The sequence below is a fragment of the Sipha flava genome, unplaced genomic scaffold (genome assembly GCF_003268045.1).
Source record: "Sipha flava isolate LNK unplaced genomic scaffold, YSA_version1 243_pilon_pilon, whole genome shotgun sequence".
Taxonomy (NCBI): domain Eukaryota; kingdom Metazoa; phylum Arthropoda; class Insecta; order Hemiptera; family Aphididae; genus Sipha; species Sipha flava.
This window is the reverse complement of record NW_020272891.1, coordinates 279,589-306,932: the sequence shown is the minus strand read 5'-3', so window position 1 is coordinate 306,932 and position 27,344 is coordinate 279,589. Positions and strand designations below refer to the sequence as shown.

At 29.1% G+C, this 27,344-nt stretch overlaps 1 protein-coding gene across 1 annotated transcript in view; it reads right to left on the bottom strand.

The window, feature by feature from the left end:
• Positions 1 to 252: 252 nt before the first annotated feature.
• The window catches only part of LOC112684172 (28 kDa inner dynein arm light chain, axonemal-like), a gene marked incomplete at its 3' end in the record, with an annotated part of 90,017 nt that continues 62,925 nt past the window's right edge, over positions 253 to 27,344 (bottom strand). Inside the window, exons 2-5 of the mRNA XM_025555531.1 lie at positions 7,208 to 7,321; positions 4,360 to 4,612; positions 1,972 to 2,117; positions 253 to 450 (exon numbers count right to left, since the gene is read on the bottom strand). Coding sequence (XP_025411316.1) covers positions 253 to 450; positions 1,972 to 2,117; positions 4,360 to 4,612; positions 7,208 to 7,321 — 711 coding nt within the window. The remainder of the gene's footprint in view (positions 451 to 1,971; positions 2,118 to 4,359; positions 4,613 to 7,207; positions 7,322 to 27,344) is intronic.

Below are 27,344 nucleotides of genomic sequence, written 5' to 3'. Positions count from 1 at the left end.
TTCTAAATTTCAAACAAAAATGTAATGAAATATGTATCTAGAAATGGATGAACTATCAAAGATAGATTAAAGCCAAAATATCATTATACTTCGAACTTAGAAACACAAATAACAATTGAATAAATATTTTAATAGTATATGAAAAAGTTCAAATTGTAAAAAAATAATCATATTTTTACATTCAATTATTCTTTTTCTAAACTTTAAGAATACGTGTTATTCAGAACTTATATTTATGCATCAGATACGTACTTGTAATGCCTCATGGTTTCTGGTCAAGAATTGAAATTCTAGTTTGTTTTTTTCTATAAGTACATTTAATTGGTCTGTCCAATATTTTTCATAATTTTGGAGAGTAATGTTAGTACTAACTAACTTTTTTTCCAATGACAAATTGTTTTCTTTCAAAGTTTTTACATCCATTTCTATATCATTCATTTCTTGATCATGCTATAATAGTAATAAAAATAATAATAATAATAATAATAATAATAATAAATACTTTTCGAGTAGTATATTTACAACAATCATCAATTTCTCATAAGATCGAGAATTAGATCTGAGTAATAATTAAGAACTAATTTTTTCAAGTATCTTACGACTCCCAATAGTGCTATCATATCTTCCAAAATGCTATTTTTCTTCCTTTTTTGGACTACTATACTAGTATATATTAATAAACATGTATGTTTATACAATATTTTTTTAAATTTTAATGTTATTATCAACTTTATAATTTATTTTAAAATTCAGACAAGATTAGGAATGTGATAATTTTTTTATGTATGTCTTTAATTATTTAAAAATTAGCTCTTAAAATGTTTAACTTTTTTGATAACAAATTTGATTTGGCATTTCATATAAATTTATAAAGTGATTCTAAAGTGTTAAAGAATATGAAAAACTATTACAATTTATGAATTTAATATACTCGCCTTAAACAAATTAACTTTATTTGTTTTATTTTCATTCAAAGAAAAATAAATTTGGAATGGAATGGAAGGAATATTTATTTTAGTCATGCATATATTTTGTATGATAAACTTTTGAAAATGTAAATCATTATTTTATAGTTTGTATTTTATCAATGCAAATCTATCAATATTAAAATTGTTTTTAAAATGTTATACAATTTCATTCGATAATATTTTTATAATTTTCAAAATTGTTAGATACACATTTGTCTGTTAAGTATTTAATGTTTGACCTATGATAAAACTGATTGTATTCATGAATATGATGATTATTTTTTAAATTAAAACGTTCATAGATTATAATTTTTAAAATTGTAAAAACTTAAATAAATTTTTCTATATGTAATTTATTGTTATAACTGCAAAAACTGAAAATGTAAGAAATATTTTTTTTTCAGTCTCATAAAGCATTTCATATGGTTGAATATCTTCATTACAGTGAACTTATCATTTTTTGTTTAAATTTTTTTTAAAATACAGTTTTATAGATCTCTATACAAGGTTCTAACTGTGTTTCCTATTCAGAATCTTTCAAATACTATAGAGTTCAGTTGCTTATATTTTTTCTATTAACATTTCAGTCTCAATAATTTACCATCTATAAATGACTATAAATGTAAATAACTTATAAAACTTGAAAAAATGATTATAAAATACTTATGACTTCTTACATTTTCTAACATTTTATTTTATTCAGTTAAGATCAAAGTAAATAATATAAAATAGTATGATTGCCTAAAATTACATAATATTTCCTAACGCCTGTAGTCACTGATCAATGCTATACATTTTACAGACTTATCTGATAGTTTAAATCTTCATTCATAATCCTTAGTCAACATATTATCATCTATGCGTATATATCCATCTCAAACGACGGTGACTTATAAATGTATTAAAAAAAAAAAAAGACGAAACCACGACTGTGATTGAGTACTGTGATATATACGCAAAAAAAAATAATGACGAATCAGATTGATATTCAATAATAACTTACAATTTTTGATTTTCTGACACTGAACATGACACCATTTTCGAAATGATAGATGTAAGCTTCCACGGTTATTTTTAGTTCATTTCTTATTCTCATTAATAATTCACCCATTTCTTCATCATTTAAATACACTTGTCGTATCTGTTCATCTAACGTAACAGATAAATATTTTGACGTGATATATATACAGCTTTCTTTTGTGACAAAATTGTTTAAATTGTTTAACATAATTCTGACTAGCTTCCTGATTAGAGTATCAGCCTTTAATTACTCAGTATATTATAAATTTATTGGTAGATTCTATAGCCAACATTATAGTATAAATAACAGTATTCGGGAAAAAGATAAAGACTTGTACAAAGATTAAAGTATTTGGTTAAGTGTTATTTTTGAGTTGAACAATTAGTTTATAAGATTTAGAATTAAATGAAACAAGAGGAGATGAATAATGTAACAATACTGTATACACCTACAATCAGAGGTGGAACAAGGAATTATTACGCCCGGGGAAAATGTTAAAATTACGCCTTATCATAGACCAATAATCAAATGCTCTTCTCAAGAATTTTTTTTTAATAATTAATATACAATCATACTTATTGAGTTTAACCTAATAACAGTATTTAACAAAGTTAAAAATATCAAGTTAGTTGTTAATAATTACAAAAATTACACCCTCTAAAATGTTACGCCTAGGGATGAATCACCGTCTTCCACCCCCTAGTTCCGTCCCTGCGTACAACATGTAAATTAGAAAGTAATATCACCCTACGTGCATTAAGATTAAGATTATATGATAAATCTGTTTTTGTTCTCAAAAGTGACATCACATTGTAATATCTATGTGCCATCAAATAGATATAGATAAAACAAATATTATGTTGCGATATCTATATTACGTCGCGCAACAGTGGTTTATGTGTATACAATATGTATAGTTTTGTAGAAGTTATTAATTGGTATCAATTTATCAATTAGTTATAATAAGAGAATGTAACTTCACAAAGAAATTACAACGATTTTTAATATGTGAAATTCTAAATGAGTTTATAATATACATATATATTTAGTTTTAATATAATGTGATATTTATGAATCCACCGGGTTTTTAAAGAAAACTGAAAAACTATTAATAGTTTAAATAATCTATTATATTATAATATAATATAATATATTATATTATAATATACACAAGCACACGGTACCTATTGACTATTGCTGATAAGGAAAAAGTCCATAAACAAGGTAGTTAATTTTTTTTATCGAACTAATAACATTGACGATTATGTACGTATTCGAATATTTGATTATGATTTATGTCAACAGCCGTTTATTTATATTATTAGATACGGTTAAGGTATATTTGAGTAAAGCATCGCGATGGTTGAAATTTTAATGGTTAAGAATTTTTTTGGCGTATAAGACTATTTGGTGTGCAATTGGTGTCCTGTAAGATCAGTTTAAATGTGTGTGGGACGTAATGAGTACACCATGAGTTTATCTTGTAATGCGAATCATTTCAATTATTGTTATTATTATAATAAAGTATTTACGGTTTAATTAATTTTGATCGAAATCGTTTGAATATGTTTAAAACAAGACTAAGCGGGATAAAATAAAATAAAATAATTTATGGAATAATAAGATCATCGAATTGTGATTTGATTAAATAATTTAATTTAAGATAATTATTTTCGCTCACTTATTAATACCTATATATTACAAATTAATATAAATAAAAAATAAAATTTTTTTAAAAAAAAACCCAATTAAATTAACGTGAAAACGTGAATAAAAACCGCGAACAAAAAACAAAATTGCGTATAATAAACTAAACAGAGACAATAAATTCAAGATTATTATTAGTATTTATTAGGTTAAAATTAAATTCCATTGTAGCCGGGTGCCCTTTATAGTTCAATAACAATGATATTGACGACATTCAATTAATGTATGATGATATAAATTTTTTTTGGCCATCAAATGTCTATTTTAATTTTGTAGACCGATTTTTAGTTTACTAATTATCGTCTATGTTTAGGTTATTGGTTGTATAATTATTATTGTTGAATATAGATCTCTCTTTTTTATCTTTTAGATATAAAAATAATATGATTTTAGCGAATTTCTCAACGAATATATCCAAAGTAAAAAAAAAAAAAAAAAAAAAAAACATTACAAGTACAATCCAACTCGACCATCGAAGTCATGCAATTATTATAAATCACTATAATATAATATAGGCAGTGACTATATACGAGTAGTCTGTTATACATGTTTATGAAAAAATATTGTTTTTTTATATTGAATTTTTTTTTAGTAATATTCGCATTGCATGGTGTTTTTTGAATTTTTGGTCTGTATAATAACATTTATCTTACTGCTACTAACCGAAATACTGTCCATACAGCTCTTTTCGGATCGGGGTTAGTCCTTTCGTCTGAATATTCCAGTATGATATTTGTGACTCAAAGTTCTCATTGAGTTTTAAATGTTCATTTTGACTTGGAGGTTTCCTAGACGTGACTTGGCGCCATGTTATTCCGTTTTCTTCCCATTCCCTCGGAGGAAAAATTACATCAAGTACTTGGTTGTACTTTTTCAGATAATCCTTGTTGAGTTCGTTAGATTCTGACTTAACGTTCTGTAATAACATACAATGCATAATGGGTGATAGTGACGTTTAAGCAATCTGCGGAAAAATGGAATTCCTTTTAAAACGACTTTGCTTACATTGTTATATGTATATATATATATGCGAAGTACTAACGTTTATATAATAAATAGATTAAAGCTAGACAAGGGTGCGTACCTGGTTTTTTTTTTAACTATTGCCGCCCGTGAAAAGATCAAACGAATTCAAATATAAGTATTTTTTGCGTTAATTAATTATTCTGTGAAACGTTATTTCGGATCACTTACGAAAACATCACGCCACTAGAGGTCTCATTAAGGTAGTTATATATTTTGGGGATTTTATATAGTAGAATTTCTTGAACAAAAACAGCAACAATATATTAATAATATACAGCGAGGAATTGCGCACGGAAATAAAAATTTTACTGCACCGAACCTAAGAATTTTTTTTTTTGCTATCACCAAAAATGAAAAATGTCTCAAATTTTGATTTTAGTAGCAATATGTAGAAAAAATAATTTGAATCCTCATTAATTTGGTTTTTTATTTTATAACCATTAATATTTTTTATTATAATTTTTATTTATTTTATAACATTTCATATAAACCAATAATTCTTAAGCTCCTCATTGAGAGAGAACGTTCACGTCATTGAATTGAGAAAAATATGACGAGCCTGATATGTGGTCGTTACAACCAGCTGGTTCCTGTAATATAATAATGTTTAATGTTTAATTGTCTGGCTAAAATGATCCCCAGTTTAAATCGAACTCTCGTTGCACACGATGCCATATAATTTTAACACAGATTCATTATTTTTAGTTAAATACCTTTTAGTAACACAACCAACCCTGCCGTATTAGATAAAATGTATACATTATTTGTTCTTATATTTTAATAAACCTACTTACGTTGTACATATTTTTCATTTGAAATATTCACTTTTATTCATATAACTTATTTAAACGTGTACAATTTATATTATATATATTTTGTATTATTATTATTTTTTTTTTGTATTGCGTTTTTTTACTATGATTCAATGTCGTTATTGGAATTAGGAAGGGGCAGTAAACTTGAATATAAATTAAAGTAAGCAAACCAAAAATAAAATACATTTTTTGATTTTGTGAACATATTTTTCATAGTTATATTTTCAGTGTATGATCCTCAACACGTAATATTTTTTTTAATTATGACGAGACGTAATTTTTTCATAATCGTCTTTTCAGATCTAAAACTTTCAAATAATAACTAATGTAAATATCGTCAGATACGTGTAACGAGTTATTTTTTGTAACAATTTTTATCGGTACATGGATTTTTTTGATTCAAATGAAATTAAATGTAATCTCTTTAAATACTTTTTATCCGTATCAATGTTCAATATTCGAGTCAATATTGATGTTTGTAAATAAAACCATAACATGGTTAATCCTAAATAAAATCCTTATCATTAAATTTAAATTCATCAAATCTATTATTTCTATTATTATTATTTACTGAACATATACCGATATAATGTTTACGTATTAATTAATTAAAATAAGAGTTATAGTTTGTACGTATTATGTATAATATTTAATATATTTATAGTTAATATATACTGTTACGAAAATCCCAGCTACATCATTGATAGGTATGATGATTTAATTTTTAATTTTTCCATATATTTTGGGGGAGGGAGATTTTACACCTTTGGCGTTTACGTCCGTGTGGAACCAAAAAATTCTTAATATCGAACAACGTAAATCGTTTCTAGCTATCGGTTCAATATAATTGTCGGAAATGGATCATTCTTTACTTATATAGCGAGAATACTTAATAAACAAACGTGAAACGTTCTAATATTCACAACGATCCTAACAATGGATATTCAATGATATTAATTCGCAGTCGTTCGAATATACAGTGTACACATATACGAACAAAATGGAATTTTAATTATGGCGCAGTATTTTTTAAACTCAATATTATAATAATATATCACGCAAATAATTTAAAATCTCAATTTGCAAATTATTCTTGAAATTACATATAAAAGTTGCATCGGGTACCTGTAGTAGTTAGGGTTCATGCAAAAATTTAAACATTTTATTATAATACTATTATACAACGGCGCTTTTATTAAAATCATTATTTTATCACGATATTTATAGTTTGTTTTTGTATGAAATGCTATAAATGTATGATCTAACTAATTTATATTATGCCTTATATTACGCACTTAATTGCAAATACAACTTTTCGTTAGTAATCGTGGTGGTTTGACCTAGTGATTTTCATAACTTTTTAGTAAATATGAAAGAAATACTAAAATACAATGCGCTATCAGTACAATTCTATAAGACTTACTAATTAATCTTGAATAAAAAGGAAATTTATTTTGATTTTTTTCTTTTAGTACCTATATAGCATAGATTTCTTAAGAAAAGATTATTTCTTGATTTTTAGTACGAAGTTAATGGACAAAAAACTTTTTAGAAATTATGAATAATATAGAATTTTTCGATTGCTACACAAAAATTTATTTACAATAACTAAACATCAATTACAGTGTAATTATCATAATAATTATAATTATTATACATTTGACAAATACCTTATTTTTTACAATTTTTGTTGACTCATCTTTTATGATAATTGGTTCAGAAAGTTGAACAAGTTGTACATTAAAGATTTCTTGATCGGATTTAATATCATCATCTCGAATTATCTGCGACATCGATGCAAATATTAGAACTTTATATGAAATGTATAAATTTTAAATTGAATACGGAAGCTAATGGGACTATTAGAAAAACAAAAATGAATCAAATTATATCTTATATGTATCTTATAAGTTTATTATTACAATTAGTTGACATTTCTATAGTTTTTTTTTTTTAAATTAATACAAATAACTATTGACCAATACTGTTATTTTTATATAAAAAAAATACATGACCAGCTGATCACCATAGACGAGAGGAAAAATGTTTGAAAACAATGTAAAAATAAAAAATCTAGAAAACGCAGATAAGTACAGTGATACAATCATATAGTGATACAGATCAGACATTTTAAAAATATAGTATATTTGAAAATTGTATGGTACATTATAGTATGACAAATTGTGGTGGTCAATTTTATCCGGATTTTATTTCCTGGTTGAGAATTGATTGTGGGAGGGGTTATCTGTTCGTGACCGACGAGATTAATAATTATTTTAACAAATATTAATTAAATTAGGTAAAAATGATGGTTGTCTATTTTTATATATAAGTCATATAAAAAAAATGCAACGGAATCGTCTTTCCGCATATTTCGTATGGATTTCAGCTACGTACCTTACATCCAATATGATTGTTTTTCATAGAACAATACATAATGTACATTACGAAAAAATCTTCTATTAGATACATTCCGTGGTATTTTTTTATGTAATTTGATTTGAAATTAATCGTAATGAGAAAAATATATGTGTGAATTATCGATATTTACGATGTTGGTTTATAGTTTGTGGTTTTTTTTTTTGTTTTTTAATCGTAGTACTCAATGCACAAAGTTTATTTTTAATCATTATTATTATTTGTACAGCTTAACGATAAATCAACATTACAGCAAACTAAATTTAGCTTAAGAGTAATAATAATTAAATAAAATAAAAATAAAAATAAAATTAATATTGAAATCAAAAATTAGGAAAAAAAATCATCAAGATGTAACGTAATGTATACATTTAAATATAATAAATAATAAATAACACAACAATAGAACAATACACGAAAAATATATAGTATCTGTTTAAAAATGACTAGTATTTGATCATCCGACCATAGCCGCTTTGGAACAAAGTAGTTAGGAGTGTTTATTCACAAATGCACGTCCAATTCCTTTATCCATTTTATTGTCTCCGATTTTATCGCGTAGATTTCTTCGATTCCCTGGTTAAATGTCCTCAGTTGACATTTTATTATAATGCTGTTTGTCTGTGATTACTGAAGTCACAATTTGAGCTATCCCGGAGTCATCATTTGTGCATAATTTCAACATAACAACTATGGTCTATGAGAAAGCGATTTAGTACAGACCACTCATGTTTGGGCTATTCCATTCCCATAACTCCTTGATTGGGGTCAGGTACCAAGTTTTTGTTCGGTACAGTAGGTTTAGTCCATTCGTTAAAACCTTTAGTTGTTTGATTTAATGATACGATTGATAATACGCATTATTAAGGCAAAGATACTGTTCAGAAATCACGCGGCTTTATGGTTTTTTTTTTTTCGCTACTTATACATAAATCCCAAACGTAGGTACTTGAATTACAAGTGTCTAAGTTAGAAATTAATAAATCTAAAAAAATCGTCGAAAACCGATTTTTTGGAAAACCGTACGAATCGATATACTTTAGCCGTGACGAGACAATGGGTGCGCAAACCACCCTCATGAGTTTACCGCGAATGCATTCAAATATACGTATAGATCAGGGTAGAATGTATGAGATCAATATTATATAATGTTCTATGCGACGCTCGAGTGAAGTGTCTCGAAATCGCGGGTGGTTCTTTCGTGATCGGATGTAATGATAACGTACGGTAAGCACGTCGCACTGTACGCGCACGTAAACGGAAACGGAAAATCGTTTAACTCGTTTGCTCCGATCGACGACGACGGGACCTGATCCGCAGGACGCCGCTGCCAACGTGGCCGCCAAAAAGGATGTTCTACGAACGGTGTGCAGTCGGCGGGGCGTTGCTCCATTTGCCGAACGGATAGCGCGCCGGGACCGGTGGTGCTACGTATACAGATGGAACGGCAGGCGGGGAGACTGCGCGTGAGAGGGAGCGAGTGAGAGATTTGATAGGTAAACACGGGACGTATTTGAAAACCGCCTTTGGACCCCGGGGCTTCACTCTAATTCGTAGGCTAAACACACGGGTTCGTCGCGGCAACGGGTGCGCGCTTACGTGCGCGGACGGGCGCATTTCAAATGTCAACGTAATACGCGCGTGAACGACAGCGGCGGCGGCCTCGTTTCTCCGCACCGCCCGTTGCCCCTACCTACCGTCACGCGCGCGCGAAATTATTTTTTCCATCGCGCGCTGCCGGCTAACGTCACCGCCGCTGCCGCCGCCGCCGCCGCCGCCGCCTCGGGGTCGCGGATACTGCGGGGCGCGCGCGCGCACGCGGGGGAGGGGAGGGTGGTGGCGAGGCCGCGCGACGTTATTACAGCTACACGCGCTTAATGGGGTCCCGCGATGTTGCGTGCATAATAATGTACAACACGTTGCCGCAACGTACGCGCACGTGCACGCGACGCGTAATTGTTACGAACGGGGCACGAACGTTAGAGTACGAGCAAGTCATGCATTGCTTTATGGGAGGGGGGGGCATACAATTTTAAAGAAATTCAAGTAGCAAAATTTAATAAATATCGACAGTATACGACAATGATTACTGTATCTTTGTACTATTATCGTATTATCGTATTATCCACCAGTTCAACGTGACTGTAAATTATTCCAGCGTATTATAATTCCGATTTGTAATATTTGTAATGAAGAGCGACCGTACAGTTTTCGCTTTAAGGTGGAAAATATCTTACGACGGGTCTGCATACACCGTGCGCTCGTGTGCACGGACGTGTACGCGCGCGCGTGAACGGCAACTCTTGCGGACATCGAGACGACCGTTCCCGTCCCCGCGGACAAAAACGCGCGTTATTGCGTTATCGGGTTCCGTCGGACCGCGGAAACCGTACCGCGGCCGAGTGTTTCGAAACCGTCGGCACCCTCGTCCGCGCGAACGATAGAGCCGATTGCGCGTACGCTGTACACGCGCGTACGACGAACGGCCTCGGAAACACTCGGGAGATGTCTGTTGTACAGTGACCGCGACGATAATAACGGTCGAATAAATACATGAATTAATCGATCATTTCGAACATCCCCGTTCACAGTATTATTTTTTATATACGTTCGCGCGTAACATTATAATGTGTGCAACGCGTATCATTCGACGATATAGTAGACCTCGTACGATTTCGAAACGTTTCCTGGCAATGGCGTCGTCGTTGCGATCACCGTTGACTCTTTTTCGATTTCAAGTCGAATCATATGTGACATCAAACACCGTACACGTCGAACGTTTTTATTCGAATAAATCCGATTTAACGGTTGACGAATGAACTGTTCCTCGTTTCCTATAACAAGTGACAAGTGTCGAACAGCTGCGAAAGTTTTTTTGAACTTTCATTTTTTAAGAGTGCGAACATATTAAATAAAAAACTGTAGTATATGTCGATTGATACGCTTTTTGGCATTAGTATTTCCGTATTGTAAAATCCTGCCGGTCTATAGATTACCTAGTAAATAAACGATCAGCATTATACTGCAATTATTTTTTTCTTTTGTCAAAAATATTACAGCACAACGCGATTATAGGTTTATTGTGAAAACAATTATATATTTATTTACGGTTGATTAGATTAGGAAGCCAGTGGAATTTATAAACCTAATCATGAAATTAATAATATGATTGAAGCGAGAGTCAATAAGACGATCTGGATAGGCAATTTTCAATTATTTCTATTGTATAAGGAAATGGAAAATGTTCGTTTAAATTCGATTAACGATAATTCTTTATTTCAATGTATAATTTTATTTGAAAAATATGATAATGATATTTCCCTTGAATACACAAACGTAAATTTAGAAATAAGAGCAAATTCTTAATGCAATGCGATAATTCTGCAATAATATGATAATAAGTCTCAAATGTAACGACACTCGAGTTTTACATTCATCATATGTTTTCTTGTTGAAGTTGTGATATTAGAAACAGTATTATTTTAGAGGTAGTTTACAGGGTTGTTCACTTTTTCGAGTTTATTAATTAAATTTAAGAGAACGGCAGTATGTTTTGGTGTACGACGTTTCGAGGACTTGTATAATAAGAAAATTAATTTTTGTCCGTTCAATTTTGGTGCAAAAGTGGGAAATAACTTTTTCCCATGAGCGCAGATGTCTCGGTTGAGAACCACATTGTACTTCTAACGAAGATTTTTGAGTGAAATATCCATTATGAAAATGTTTCTACATCGGTATATATATATAGTTTGTAAGTAGGTTACTTACTTCCATTGAATATTATTGTTTTTAATAAATAGTATAGAGAAGTAATATATATATATATATATATTGATATATGTTAATTAAATTACGCTAAAATTCATCTCACATTCAACTAAAAGTTAAATAAATATAGTTTATATAAAACAAAATATGTATTTATTATATACGTTGGAAGAAGGTATTAAATAATTCACGAATGCGTAAATCTTTCGTTCGTACATTTATGAATTATAAAAGATAAGTTGAATGTCAAAAATTAGGATTTATGAGAGTTTATGCTAAAATTTAAATGTAGATTCTAAGAAATATTTTTTACGTAAAAATAAGATTAGCACGTTAGACTATGTTAACCACATAGACGAAAAGATTTTTTTATAGAATATAAGTTATAATCTTTTCATAGGTCAGCAAAATGTATATAACACACGCATTCAACAGTGAAAATAGAATTAAATTTAAATCTATAACTATTTAGTGTTATTATATATAATATTACTTATTATTATTCTTGTTTATTGTTAAAAACTTAAAATACATATACATTGAAAACACTGTTCAGACGTTATTGTATTTTTGAATAATTTCAACTGTTTTTCAATAAAAAGATAGATGTTTGTGTTATTCTTTTAAATAATTTGTTATTAGTTACAAAGAAATATGATTATAATATATAGTGAATGAAACATCTAATACTTTATAAGCATTTACACAGTAATATTATTTTATTTTAATCAATAGTTACACATAATGTATTTAAAAATATTGTTTCATACTTTCATCAGAGCTGAAAAAAAGGTACATTCATCCTTTAAGATAAGTAAATAAAATATTTATTTATCATTTTATTTATTTTTCTTCTTCTTGAGTATATTTAAGACTATTAAGGTTCATTGCTGGAGTAAAAAATTATTTGTTTGTATGAATGTTTTGAAGATCGTTTTTTCAGTATCGAACAACATTAAAAAACATGTTGTTTTGTAATATCTAAAGCATTGTCGAAACTATTTTCAAACTTTGGAAGTTTATTATAAAAATTGTAGTAGGTATCTACAACTAGTTGTGTTTTGGATTTTAAAAATCCAAGTAAATATTATGTTGCACAAAAAGTTGAAGTTTTATTTAAAAGTTAATATTAATTTCATAACTAATAAATTTTATAATTACAATAACTATTATTTAATATTTGATATTTTTATGAATATGATGAAGCTACGTTTGCAAAACAACTCTCAGAAGTATGGGAAATTGAAAGACTATATGTACATTAATTCTGAGTTCATAGATCGCGCTATAGTATCCCGTTAATATTTTATAATAGCAGGATGAATACATTTATAATTTTAGATCAATAACTAATAAACGTTTTTAAGTTTTGACAAAAATAGGTATTTTTAATTCAAATATAAATGTTTATACTAATAAAATTCAGTAATTAAAGTTATTTTGATTACAATAGAATTTTTTCCATAATATTGATATTATACTTGTAATATATTATCATAATATTCTATATATTGACATTAAATTCATAGATGTGTATAATTTTTGATTTCTCTAAAATCATAAACTATTAATACATATAATAAAATGCAGTTCTTAATACAAGTTTTAAAATGTCATTATTATTTAAATAATAATAATAAGGATTTGCAATATAATCTCTAGATTATTTTAATACTTGTTCAGAAATTTAAAATAATATGAAAAAAATCAAAGCTTATGGTCTTCGCTGAAAATCTTTTTATCGTAAATTCAGATCATTCACCTGCCTCTTAAAATGTTCCAATCGTTTAGTTGTTCACGTCATTCGCGTGCCTCTTAAAATGTTCCAATCGTTTAGTTGTTTTTTGTTTAGTTTACATCGATCAGCCATAGAATGTTCACTGTGAATTGAAGTTGGTTTTATATGAAATTTTATGATGCGACGTGACGTAAAACTAGAATAGTAATGATAGAATATTTTATTTTGATTTTCAAATTATGGTTTAGTATTAAATTTAAATACCTAGACGTGTTCGCAGAGTTGGATGTTAGTTTTAACCGATACTATTGGAGTACGAGGGGAGGGGAGGGAAGGCAAGCTAATGGTCAAAAGTGATAATTTTATTATATTTATCATCACGAATGACTGGAATAATATACTTGTATCATAATTTTTCATACTCGCAATAGCATGCAATCCATTGATTCTTGCGATGCTATTATACGCAGTAACCTGTATTTTCTGCATATAAACGATGAGTTATCGTTTGACGTTTGTTTTACGAATTAATTTATAAAGTTAATTACTTATTTCTATATTTGTACGGTATATAAATAAATGAATAAATTAAAATTAAATATTTTATACAACAACTTGTAAGACGGTATACATCCGTTGGTTTTCAGCAAAGAGTAGTGAGTGTTGCGAGTTCATATACAGCTGAAATGGCACTCAAATATATGACCATAAGATCTTATAAGGTCTTGAATTGATTTTTCTATTACATAGTTTTTATCTAGTATATTATAAATATTACAAGAACCGGGATTTCTAGGTATTAAATTTGTTTATTTTTCAATGTAATAGTATCGCAGCTATATACGATAATATTACGGTATGTTAGTGTATAAATATGTACATTTTTATGATTAAGCTTAATCAATTAAACTGAGTGTGTCATAAAGAGTTGTTGGCATAATATACCGAAAGTTCTATCATATTTCGAAAAAACTGTAAAAAGCTCTCAATCGAGAATCAACTCAATCAAATATCAAAAATAATTAATTTCAACTTATTTGTTGAACTGGTGAGTCGGTAGTGGCTATTCACGACGATGTTTGACTATGAGCGTTCATACAAAACATCAGGATACCAGTAGTTTTGTTGCATTGGATCCAGGATAAAGATACCATGGGCGGTCAGGTTAGGTCTGGATGGCATTAAAATATAGACAATGACTCGCATTATTATGGCCTTTGATATGAGTGGGTTGATTGAAATCTGACTACACCAATTTACATTGTCGAGTCAAAGTTTACATATGAGTATTTGTTAGCCGGTAATCTTTTGTTGTGTAAAGCGTAAGTCAACCTGGGTCCGAGTATTATCACCGTAGAGAAAAAAGAGGGACTGTTGTCCAATGGAAATTAATTCCAATGTCATTTACAGGTAGAATTTATATTAAGTAATAACAAATTACGTAAATAAGCTGAATAGGTATTATCTTGTTCTGGTAACCAAATTAATATCGGTGTAATATTTTGCGTAGACTCAGATATCAAAAAAGTGTAATCGCTAATGCAAGACGACAGTCAATGAAAAATATACAAAATTAAATAGGTTGTAATAATATTCAGTGGATAAAATCGAGGAAGAACAATACGTTAAAAACTGTACAGTACTGATATTAGTGATAATTTTGGATTTCAAATTTTGAATTAGGTATGTTACATATTACAAAAGTATAATTAAAAACAAATAAATCAATTACACGGAAAATATGTGAATACCGCCTCAAACAGTCGTATACATGAACATATTATTATATTATTGTGTATATTTGTCATTGGTTCACTGTGTCAATTGGTGAAGTGCGTTGAGGTTCCAACAACTTTATATACGAGTACATGCATTAAATTGCCATTAATTTATAAAATTTTCAATGTATATTCGTAGTATGCCAGCGCATTGTTAAAGAGTTGAAGCAAAACTAACAATGGCTAATAAATAAAATTTATACTCAGATGCACAGTACATATAAAACCTTTGAACCAAAGAAAATCTTTTAGGTGTTATAATATTTATAGTATTTTGTTACTTGTTGAAACAAGTAATAACAAGTAACATAAGTTGTTGAAACATACACACTATATATATGTCGCACATCTGAAGATACGTTACTCTCATAACTTTAGATCATACAAGACTAAATAATTTCAATACAAGTGCATTTCAATTTATAATATAGGTACGATAAAAATTGTATACATAACAGCTGTATGAACTGTTCAATTGAAGTTTGGCTCGTTCGTTAAGTGTTTAAAGCAAAAAAAAAAAAATGTTTCAAACACAAAACAACGATATCGTTTGATAATATCTGCAGTGATTCGAAACGTTACTCTGTTCGTCTAGAAACGTGTAAATCCGCATGTAAAGACGTGTTTACATAATAACATATATTAACAATAAACAACAATGCAATTTCGAAATCTTATTGAAGATTTTTAACATGCGCATATTGAACTATACGTTTGAAACATTTTAAAACACGAAAAAAGAACGATTCAATCGATTTCCTATTGGAAAGGAAATAATTTATAAGACTACCCGTATGTTAAATTCAAAATAGCTTCGCTTGAAAAAAAGAATAAAAACTTAAAGTTTTTTGTAAGAGTATTGGATGGTTCTAAATTGTACAGTACTGTATCAAAGATTCGCAAATCATACATAATAACCATCGGCATACGCATGGGGGGTGCCGATTGTGTCCGGTCTCTCCCGAAATCTTGTAAATGGTGCCCTACAATTTAAGTCTAGTAAAGGGACTGTATTTTAACTAATGTTGCTAAAATTAAATTTATTCAAAAAATATTTTGTAAAAAATAAATGATGTTTCGTAATAAGAAAAATAAAACAAAAAGTTCTATATATTCGTGCAAAAACTTATTACTATAATATAACACTTACAATTTACTATAAAAGTACAAATCATAAATAATTTAAGCTATCTGAGAAAAATGAACGAGATTCAAAGAAAACATATTCATTGGGACTTAAATACCACAACATTAAAAAAATATAATGTATAATTTATAATATATTTATAAAAAAATTAAAGTTATTTTTATTTAATTATTTATACGTAATAATTTATTAAATATACCTTTTACACGTCTTGTTGAGATAGGATCCAATAGTATTGTATCCCTGAAATACTGTTATGCACAAGTCTATGATAATAACTTGTCACACTATTAGAAATTGTAAATATTTTTTACGCAGTACGTTTAAATCAAAAACATTTTTAACTTAAATTCGACCTGAGGTTTTGCATTTTTTCTATAAAAACTTTTACAACATAAGATAAAACGATCAAGGGGGTATAAAATTTGTTGTCAGTTTGATTGTGTTTTGAATGTGATACACTGTTACGGAATCTGCCTGATATGAAAACATTTCGCTGACTGGTTGTTGAATGAAAATTCAAATATTCATAATTTTTTAGTATTAAATTATAATAAATAACGATTTTGAACACCTACAATTGATATGAGTATTTTAATATCTATAATACTGCGATTGAATAAAATGCTTTTTTTTTTTTTTATTGATATTTCCCCTATATTACTATGTAATTAATCGGGCGTTTGTTTTTATAATACTGCATTGATATATTCTCGTAAATAATTGAAGGAACACGCGGCCTTTTGGTTTTTATAATATACGAATGCCTATATTATCCACGTTGGAACCTGACATAAGATATATAGCGAAGGGTATTATTTCAATGGGGTGAGGTTCATATATTCCTTTACTGGACTGTCTCGAGCAGAGGTCGTTCAAAGCTCTCAAAAGGACAAAGGTCCTAACAAGGTTTAGCCGTATCGTATTTTATAAACAAAAATGTGTAAATAGCGTTCAATATTTATACTCCAGTTAGCAAATAAGGTAAATACAAAATTCCAAATAAATCTGTTACTTCACATTATGTGCTTTGATCCATACACGTGCTGTCACCACATAATACTCGAGGATAAGAACACAGTGAACTTTGTCTAAAATGGAATTCATTGGGATCGACAAAAATTTTCTGTTTTCGTCGGTTTTCGTTTTATTGTTGTAGGTTAGCAATTTATATCGTTTTTGACGACTAAAGTTTACTTTTTAAGCAGACTTTATCTAAACTTCTAGCAATGCATTTGCACATATTTTTATGATTGAACACGTTTGAAATCAAAGATCATGTGATAATAATTTAAAATGCTATTCAAACAAATAGTTTCAATGTTTATCACTGATCCGAAAATGGTATTACCATTTACGCCATGGGGGCTATTACAAATTCAAAATCGTATTGTGTTAGTTTTATTGTTTCTGTCTCTATGTCTATCTCTTTCTGTCTTTCTCAGTTTCTGTTTCTCTCTCTCTCTCTCCCTCCCTCACTTTCTCTCTTTCTCACTCTCTCTCTCTCTCTCTCTCACTGTCACTTAAAATGTTTAAAAATCCGAAAATTCATTGATATTATTGTATAATAAATGTATGTTTATGTAGTATAATATTATGTATTGTCAAATATTTTTAAGTATGGGGGATTCACAAACAGACTTAAATAAAAAAATATAGCATCAAACTTTAACTAAGTTAATAATATGATGCTTTTACAAGTCGAACGAAACCAGGAATTATGTATAATATGGTACCAACAAAGTTTTAATGATGTTAAGTTGTTAAAATATATCTCAGTAAAGATTCGTATAGGTTTGATAACTAAAAAATCTTAGAGATATATTTTTTTAATACTTGCTTTTTTTAAATTAACTACTTAAAACAAATAAAGCTCTTTAATAAAATTGTCTGTTGAGCAATTTGTTTCTGTGCATAGTCTATATTTAGTACGAAAATATATATGCGTAAATAAACCTGGACACAAATTCGTAAAAATGTAAATACCCAATACAGTATTATTATTGTATATAATAATGATGTATTTTATTAAAGCAGAAAGTTACAGGTCATCAATAACAAATATTGTTTTCAGTTATTTTTCAGTACAGTAGCATAGCAGCAACTAAAGTATTTTGTAAAAATAGGATAATTTTTTATTTCAATGAATGATATGTTTTTTGAACGTATGTAATATTTATTAGCTTAGTAAATATATAATTATTTTTAATTTAATATAACTGACTTCATATGCCCTGTGTATAGTGCTCATCTAAGAATGGTATTACAGATATATTGTTCTTGTTTATATCAAGCGTGATATAGATATATTACTCTGTGTAGGGTACTCCTATTTCAAGCTCAAGACTTAAAAGAGACGATCCCCATAGTAGTGATCACTAAACTGAAGTGTCATAAACTGATGAATTTCCAACATATATAAGTATAATAATGTGTGTATAATTAAAATATCTTGTGTGAATTAATGATTTCAAACTATTTTTCTTGAACTAGTTCCAATGGAGACAAACATTTAAATGTATATCTTAAAATATTTTTAATCGGATATTTTTTATCTGAAATAAAAATATTTCTATGAAATATATTTAAATTATAATACGAGTAAATATAAATATATAACAATGAAAACGTTGAAATAAAGTTATAATTAAGTTTTATTATTTGTATAAATTATCGAATTCGTAAAATTATTCTTAATGAGGAATAATATTATATACGTATCCGATATTTTTATACATAGATTAATAATATTTAGTTCAGAATTTGAATGTACCTATGTACATTTAATGTATTTTATATAATAAAATGCTTTGATATTATGTACCTATACCTAAATGTGTTTGAGGTTGGTACACTTTTGGGAGTACTTGACTCAAATTTAAATCAAATCCGTCAATACATAAAAATATTAATATTATTAATATGCACATAAACTGAACGAATGATTCGCAATAAAATTTCGTGGACTACATTATTTCTTGTTGTTTTTACAACTAATTAAGGTATACTCGTAATTTGCAAATAGTGAAATTCGATTTTAAAATTTTTAAAGGAGTTCACCTGTTTCTGTTTAACATGATTTAAATGTTATTTTGATATTTCAGAAACCTATTAGCCGAATTGGATGGTTATTTGTAGAAATGTTTCGCCTGCTGATATTTTGTTTAATTATTTTATAATATATTATAATATTAATTTATTTCTTGGAAAACCATGTTTATATTGAAGTATGATTGATTTTTTTTAAACAAGAGGGTGTGATTTTGTTACATTCCCCTCAATATCCACCTATGTTGGATGTTAATAAATTGGAAAATGGCCAAGTTATAATAACTAACAAGTGATATATAAGTAAAGTTATAACTAATTAAATATTATAAAATGGATTGAGAGAAAATTCTCTTAGCTCATCAAAATAATTTAACGGTTGAAAGAGAATGAAATTATATTACTTATATATATATATAAATGCCATTTGATTCGTAGCAACAACTTTATAAAAATGAACGCCTAATGGTGATTTACTTGTACGGGTACTTTTTGTACAAAATTTTCTCAATAAAATCGATTTTGTTGCTTTGTTTACGTTTTAATTAACAAAACGTTTTCCAATTTCTTGTGCAACTCTCACACAAACGTTTTTTGCTCTCTTATAAAGTAGCATTTTAACTATATTTATTAATTTACTTTACAAAAAATCAAACATCTCGTAAAACTGAGCATTAGGCGAAAATGCAACGACATAAAATAGAAAAAAAAAACAAATAAATTCAGAAAAAACGTCACCATCAACGGAACATTTCACATAGCAAAGTGATATTAAAAAACGATGATCGTTTCCAACCGGATTCGCAGGACCTTTTCATTAAATCGTTGTCGTTGGTATTGTACAAATATTTGGAGTCCTCATTAAAAAAGGTATAATAATAATAATAATAATAATAAAATAAACAGCCTTAAAAATTTATCACAAGACCGAGCTTTTATAAAATGACGATAAAAACTTAATAACATTTGCATAAGTTGAAGAAATTTACATAATGTCATGAGTTCAATGCTTGATTTTGATTCAAAAATTCGTTTAGAATTGTATAGATTAAGATGAAACCAGTAATTTTGTTAGTGATGGGTTCATATTGTTTGTGCAAACTAAAATAACTTACTTGTACTACCAAAATATGATCACATGGGACATAATTTTTTTATTATTCATATTGAACATAAGAGATGCTTAAATAAACTATTATTATTATTAAGTAATTATGTAATGGTAATTATATGATAATTAATGTTTCCATTTTATTCTTTAGGTTTTTATCTTTATAGCTATTTGTAAAATTAGATATACCTACTCGTATACATTGTATCTTTTATCGTGCTATATTTTCATCAGATTATTATTATTGATGAGTAATGAGTAAACTATGAAAATCATAATTTTAATTTTTTATATGTTAATTGGTAAAATACTCATTATTTTTTTGGCAATAACAAAAATATAGTTAAAAACCATGAAAATATATTTTAAACACACAAATTGTTCATGAATTATGAATTAATGTAAAGGTATTATTATATTATTATGAATATTTCGTATATCTGGGGTCTATTCCACCAACACACTTTGCAACTTTTCACTTTGCACTTTTCAATTTCTGATAAATGCAAAATGCCAAATCTTTTCAGTCCACATACGAGAATTGTATACTTTTCAAATGTGATAATGTTTTGAAAATTACGTTACCACTTTTCAATTTCTTATCATATTATCTAACAGCTGTTATCGTTTTTTATCATTATGTTGCATTTTATATTTTCATTATATTTTCATCATTGTTCGATATTCCGATTTTAATTTTTAAACTTGCTCGTCAATTGTCTAGCGTTATTAAACTTACTCATTTTTAAATTTTACGTTTTACTAAAATGACGAAATAACTAAAAAATCAAAATAAATTAGTATTATTAAATGCAATCCGAGAAAAAAAAGACGTGTTGTTCGGCAGTTTCAACTCTACAAACAATGGTTCAAACATGGAAATCTATATTTAAGAATTCCATAACTACACTATTAATTGACGTGTAAATTTGTGTTTGCGGTTGAACCGTTGTTCGGCTTCATCATTCGAGTTTTGATGACGTGGTGGAATAAGCCATTCTTTCGATGAATATGCATTATCTCGCATAAATGCATTATGCATAATATGCATAATAGGACTGCCCCAGGAAATGGTCACCTACCACTCTCAAAAGCAATAAATATATTAGTGTTTCTTAATACTCTAGCATCGTGTATGCTTCCAGGCCAGTTTGAATCTACTGCATAAAATACATGGTTTGGACCACGAACCATCATCACATTGATTGAATGGTTGCTATGTCTATCTATAAATTGTTCTTCGTTTATATTTGGTGCATCAATATGTATTACCCTGCCATCAATACAGCCAGCTATACATGGAAAATTACCTTTGTCAAGGAAAATCGTTGATATTTTAACGGGATTATTAGGTCACGTAACAATATTTGAAAACATGTGGGTAAAAACTGCATTAACAACCTTTTGAACTTATCTACTGAGAGATGAAGTTGATATTCCATGTGTAGCTCCTATACCATGTTGTTGTGTACCATTTCCGAGCCTGTCAATGTCGTCAATAGTTGACGTTATACAGTGATTGCTTTATTTCGTTTACTCGTATGAGTTAGAATAGGTCTAATCTTACTTAAAATAAAATTTGATTTTTTGTTAGTTTGAAACATTGACGGTACTAACGGTCATACAATTCGAAGTATACTCGATCTCTATATACTCATTGAGATCGCCTTTTATCATAAATATTATCATTTATGAGCCATTATAATCGCAACATAATTAACAATACTACTTAATCTTAGTAAAGATTAAGTACTACTAAAGACTCGAGTGAATCTTGATAAATTTAATTATTAAAAAAAAAAAAATTATAACTTTGCAAATGTTTATAGAGTAAAATTTCTGTCTGCATTTTTTATCAATGTTTAATGAAAAGTCTTAAAGCTTTTCATCAAAAAATATAATTGTGGAATGAAAACACAGAAAACATAATGAAAAGTGGTAAACATTTCACTTTTCAGTTTGTATTTTTTATTTTCACTTTTTGATGGAACAAAAATACAAAAGAAAAGTGCAAAGTGCAAAGTGAAAAGTTACAAGTGTTTTGGTGGAACAGGCCCCTGATCTCCGAGTAATATGTATCATAAAAAATGTAATATGTAAGAGTTACGTGATTTTAGTTAAATATCCTAATAAAGGTGTTTTTACATTTCTTATTATTTTATAAAGCCTTAATTATTTGTAATCTTATATATATTAAAAAAATGTATAAAAACTAAAATCCGTCTGGCTATTCTATCCGGCCGATTTCCTTCATTTCTTTTTTTTTTTTTAATGAAAGGTATTTAAACACAGATATGTCATTAATCATTGAAATTCACTCAACTCCCACCTTACTCAAGTTATATTCAAACGTGATTCTTCCCTGTACATTTCTTATGGGATACATTCACTCAAGCAACGGTTATACTAATATTTATTTCAAATAATTATTTTTTGAAATTATAGACCACCATTAGATGTAATAAAATATCACCTTTATTATATTTTAAAGTAAAATACTACCTAATGGGTAATATACACTGTGTAATAATTAGAAAATTAAAATTATAATAACGTAAATAGTTATATGTGATTTTTTCAATAATCTTCTGTACATTGAATTTCTTCTTAATCCAAATAATTATTTAAGATTATATAATCATAAATTATAAATGATTCTTGGAATAGGATTAAGTACCGTTTTTTATTTTAATCGTTTTTTTTTAAGTTTGAATCGTACATTATATTTGCTTATTACGTGTAATAATTATTTTACCGGATCAAATGTTGTAATCAATTTTTCACTTCCTTTTGTCCTAAATTAGTTTGTAATTTTACACTAAATATGTTTGTGTTGAAAATATAATTATCGATTGAATTAAGTTTACTGAGCTCACCGGATAGGGTTATAATAATTATTGACGTTATAGTTTATTACTGATAATTTAGAATAATTTGTGTTGGAATGTTTGTATATTTGATCGAGGAAAATAAGTACAAAATATTGACTATTGAAAGCATACTTTAAGACAATAATCTAATTTGTTATCCGATAGACCATACTAAAAAGTACAACATTATTTTTGATTTACACTTCATGTACCTACTATATTATTAATATGTAGTAAAAAAAAATATTCAGTGTTTTTAAATTTAAACTCATTTTCTAAATCGAGTAAAAGTTTTAAATTCTGAAAAAGTCTGGGGCTATTAACACCTAAATCCTCAATAACCGAAATCGTTTTAATATCGATTCTGACTTAATAAGAACTGCTCCGAGGTTATTGAATGTGTATACACGTCCGTCAGTTATGAGCCTGGTTTGCATAACAATGTGCAGTGGACCCGGGACCTAAGCTTGAACGCATGTTTGTATATATTTTTCATCCAGTAGTTTTATTGCTTTACAGAAAATTACACTGCTTTATTTGTTTAATAATTATTGTTTTAATGCTTTGAAATCCCGATCCAAATACGAGTATTTTGTTCGTATTTTTCACTTTGTTCTTAAAAATTATTTTACAACTAATCGATATTCGATTCGAGTTCCTTTAAAGAACCGGGTAAAACCACCTGGTTAGATTACATTTTTATTTATGCAATGCTATGTATTTTAACGTTTCCAAATAAATTATGATCCACGGCCGGTGAACTTGAAACTTTGATCCTTCTCGGCATTGTCATTACACGGAGCTTCTCGAAAGACTTTATGTATCCTGTTTTTTATCTTGAACGGATAATGAAGATGGATCGAAGAAGAATGAAGAATGAAAGATGGCTTTGGATTGATTTGTATACACAGTGATAAATCTACACATGGGGCAACCTGCGACAGCTGTTAACTAGAATTTTTTCAATTGTAGTATCACTGATATCTGTAGGATTGCCAATAAAAGGACATAACGAATACTTTGGATCACTACACAACGAACATTTCATGAGAGAATTAGAACTTATTGCTCAGTTTGATTATTTTTTTTATCAAAAAACGTAGCATAATATGGAATGTCTTATAAAAAATATCTATGTATTTTTTTTCTTCTTCTACAAGTCAATAGACGACTTTTATTTCTCACACATCAACAAATGTTACACTTAAAAGAAAATTGTATACTCGTAGGTCCGCAAGATATGTTATGTGTTTTGGCCTTTTAAAAAATTGTGATTCTGTAATTATACCTCTTATCAACATTAAATATTCTACGTATAAAATAGCTACAACCAAAAGTAAAGAAAAAATACTTTTTTTGCATTTGAATAAATTGGAAATTGCAATTTTAGTTTTATTCTAGGGTGGTCATTTTCTACATTAAAACGCATTAAAAGCTACTTAAGACCTAAATTAAATTAAATTTTATTAAATGATTACGCCTTATTACATACAGAGTTCATTAAAATCATCGAGTTTGATGAAGTGATTGACAAGAGTTTGCTTTAAAAAAAGTCAGAAAAATATGCATCCAGTTTTAAAGATATAATAAAATAAATATTTGTTGTATATTTATAAATGTATAATAGTGACCGACAGTGATTTTTTTAATTTTTTTTTAAATGTATCCATATGCTCACAACTTCAGTCAAAAGTTTGACGGTCCGTCCTGTCGAAGTTAAAATATTTTATATAGAGTGGTTGACGGTGGGTGGTGGGGTGCGTCAAAAAAACTGCTTCGGGACGAAAAGCGCGTAATCCACCATTGTGTACACATGTATTATCCAAGTTGAAACGGCAAACGATGACTAAAACGTTGAAGTGGTTATCAATTGTCGGCGATTTCGCATGTATAAAAAGAATAATTGTTTAACGGTTCGCCGGAAAAGCGGCGACTGGGAAAAAAAAACGCACAGCTCTAGTAACGAACAAAAATAAAAAAAAAAAACCATATCAAACATTGTACAATACAGCCGGAGGAAGTGATGTCTACCGTAAAATGAAAACCCAATCTGCGATCGTCGGATGGACAATAGTAATATACATACATAGCTTAATCGGTTTATTGTCCGTCAAACGATAGTTAGGTAAGATTAAAAATATCTTTGAAAACATTTATCGACACATCTCATAAACACTTGGTATATATACGTGTATATAGTGTTATATTCAATGTTGAACGATTTCGCAAATTTTTCGGAAAAGTTTTCATAACCATTTATAAACATACATTATTACATTATTATACAAATTTCATACGCATATACGAGTACACACATACATACACACACACCCACACGACTTCACATGATTTGTAAAGCAGCGTTGCCGTACATCTATTAAATGCGGATTTTAGTAGCTATTTATAAACGAGAAAATATATTGCGTTCAATTTTTGTACTTGCATATTGTACCATTATTATTACATTCATCACATTTATTAGGTAGTATAAGATAATTGCTGTATTATTCATATTATATTATAGCTATCTAATACAATTTTTTTTTTTTTTTTTTTTGATAAAGCAACAACGTTTTCCAAAGTCCAATCATTCACAGGTTGCAGCGGTTGAAGTGTTACATGCATTTAGTGAGTCACGCGCTCTTTATGGTTTTTACCTTCAAATATTTGTTCAGTCAGAAATTGATTGGTTCACGAATTCGAGTAATTAGTTCCGAACGAGACAAACAATTAACACGCATTAATAAATTTAATCAAATATGGATCTATCGGTTTTCGGAATAATGACGGTCTTGAAGTGGACATGTTGGAAGGATAACAATTGTAGCTTGTTTGACTGTGGTCACAGTGACACGAACGTTCGGTTTACCCAAACAGAACGTGACCTATTAAAATAGTTTTCTGGTTGCACATACGACCATCATTATGATCGTCACGGAAATCGTATGAGCTTTCGAACCGACGCATCGAACGATCTTACCGCGGACGATGGATGACGCGTATAACGTGTTCGGATCTAAAATAAAATATATTCGAACGAGACCACGAAAATCGCAGGCCAAAGTGTTTTATCTGGAACAGTGTTCATCGCGCACACGGGACGGTCGTCCGGCTAACGGCAACCCGCCCACGCGCGCGAATGACCACCGTCGCACCTCACGGGGTAAATGCACGCGAGGGTGTGTTATACGTGTGTGTCTGTATGTGTGTGTGTGTGTGTGTGTGTGTGTGTGTGTGTGTACGTCGGGTGTATCGATCAACTGGCGAAAGGGTCCGCGTAGACTCCGTGTCGAAATGATAAACGACGGGGAGAGTAGGCGAAAACCGCGCGCGCGAAAACCGACGGCCAGTTGGGGTCGGTCGTCACGTCGCCATCGGTATTGCCGAGAACAGTGACGAGAACTAGTGCGGTGTTGCGACTAAAGTTTGTACAATATTACGCAACTATACGATATACATGCGCGCGTGTGCCGGATAAAATTGTACGTTCGCGGTTGACGGTACGCGAACGTCTGTAAATGGATACGGGAGAGAACGTAATTTTTCCATATAACGTGACACACTGGTCTTTGCGCGCGGAAAAACGACACCATTGGAAAACATAGCACTTCTAGTTGCATATAGGTACCTATCGCACATCTCTATGCCATCGTTTAACGGTTAACTAATCGGTATCATTTAATTCAGAAACGCGTTTGGGTGAAGAACGTAATGTCCGAATCTGTTGCACTTTTACCGAGTCGTGTAAATATATGTACCTATGCGCTCTGTACGTTTCATCACTTGGTCAACGATTTGAACGTTTCAGCCTTGTCATTGGGGCTAAAATATATATATATATACGATATATTATGTATATATATATATATATATGTATCATATTAATACAAAATTTCTTCTTGAAAAATCGAATAAGATATTGAAGATGA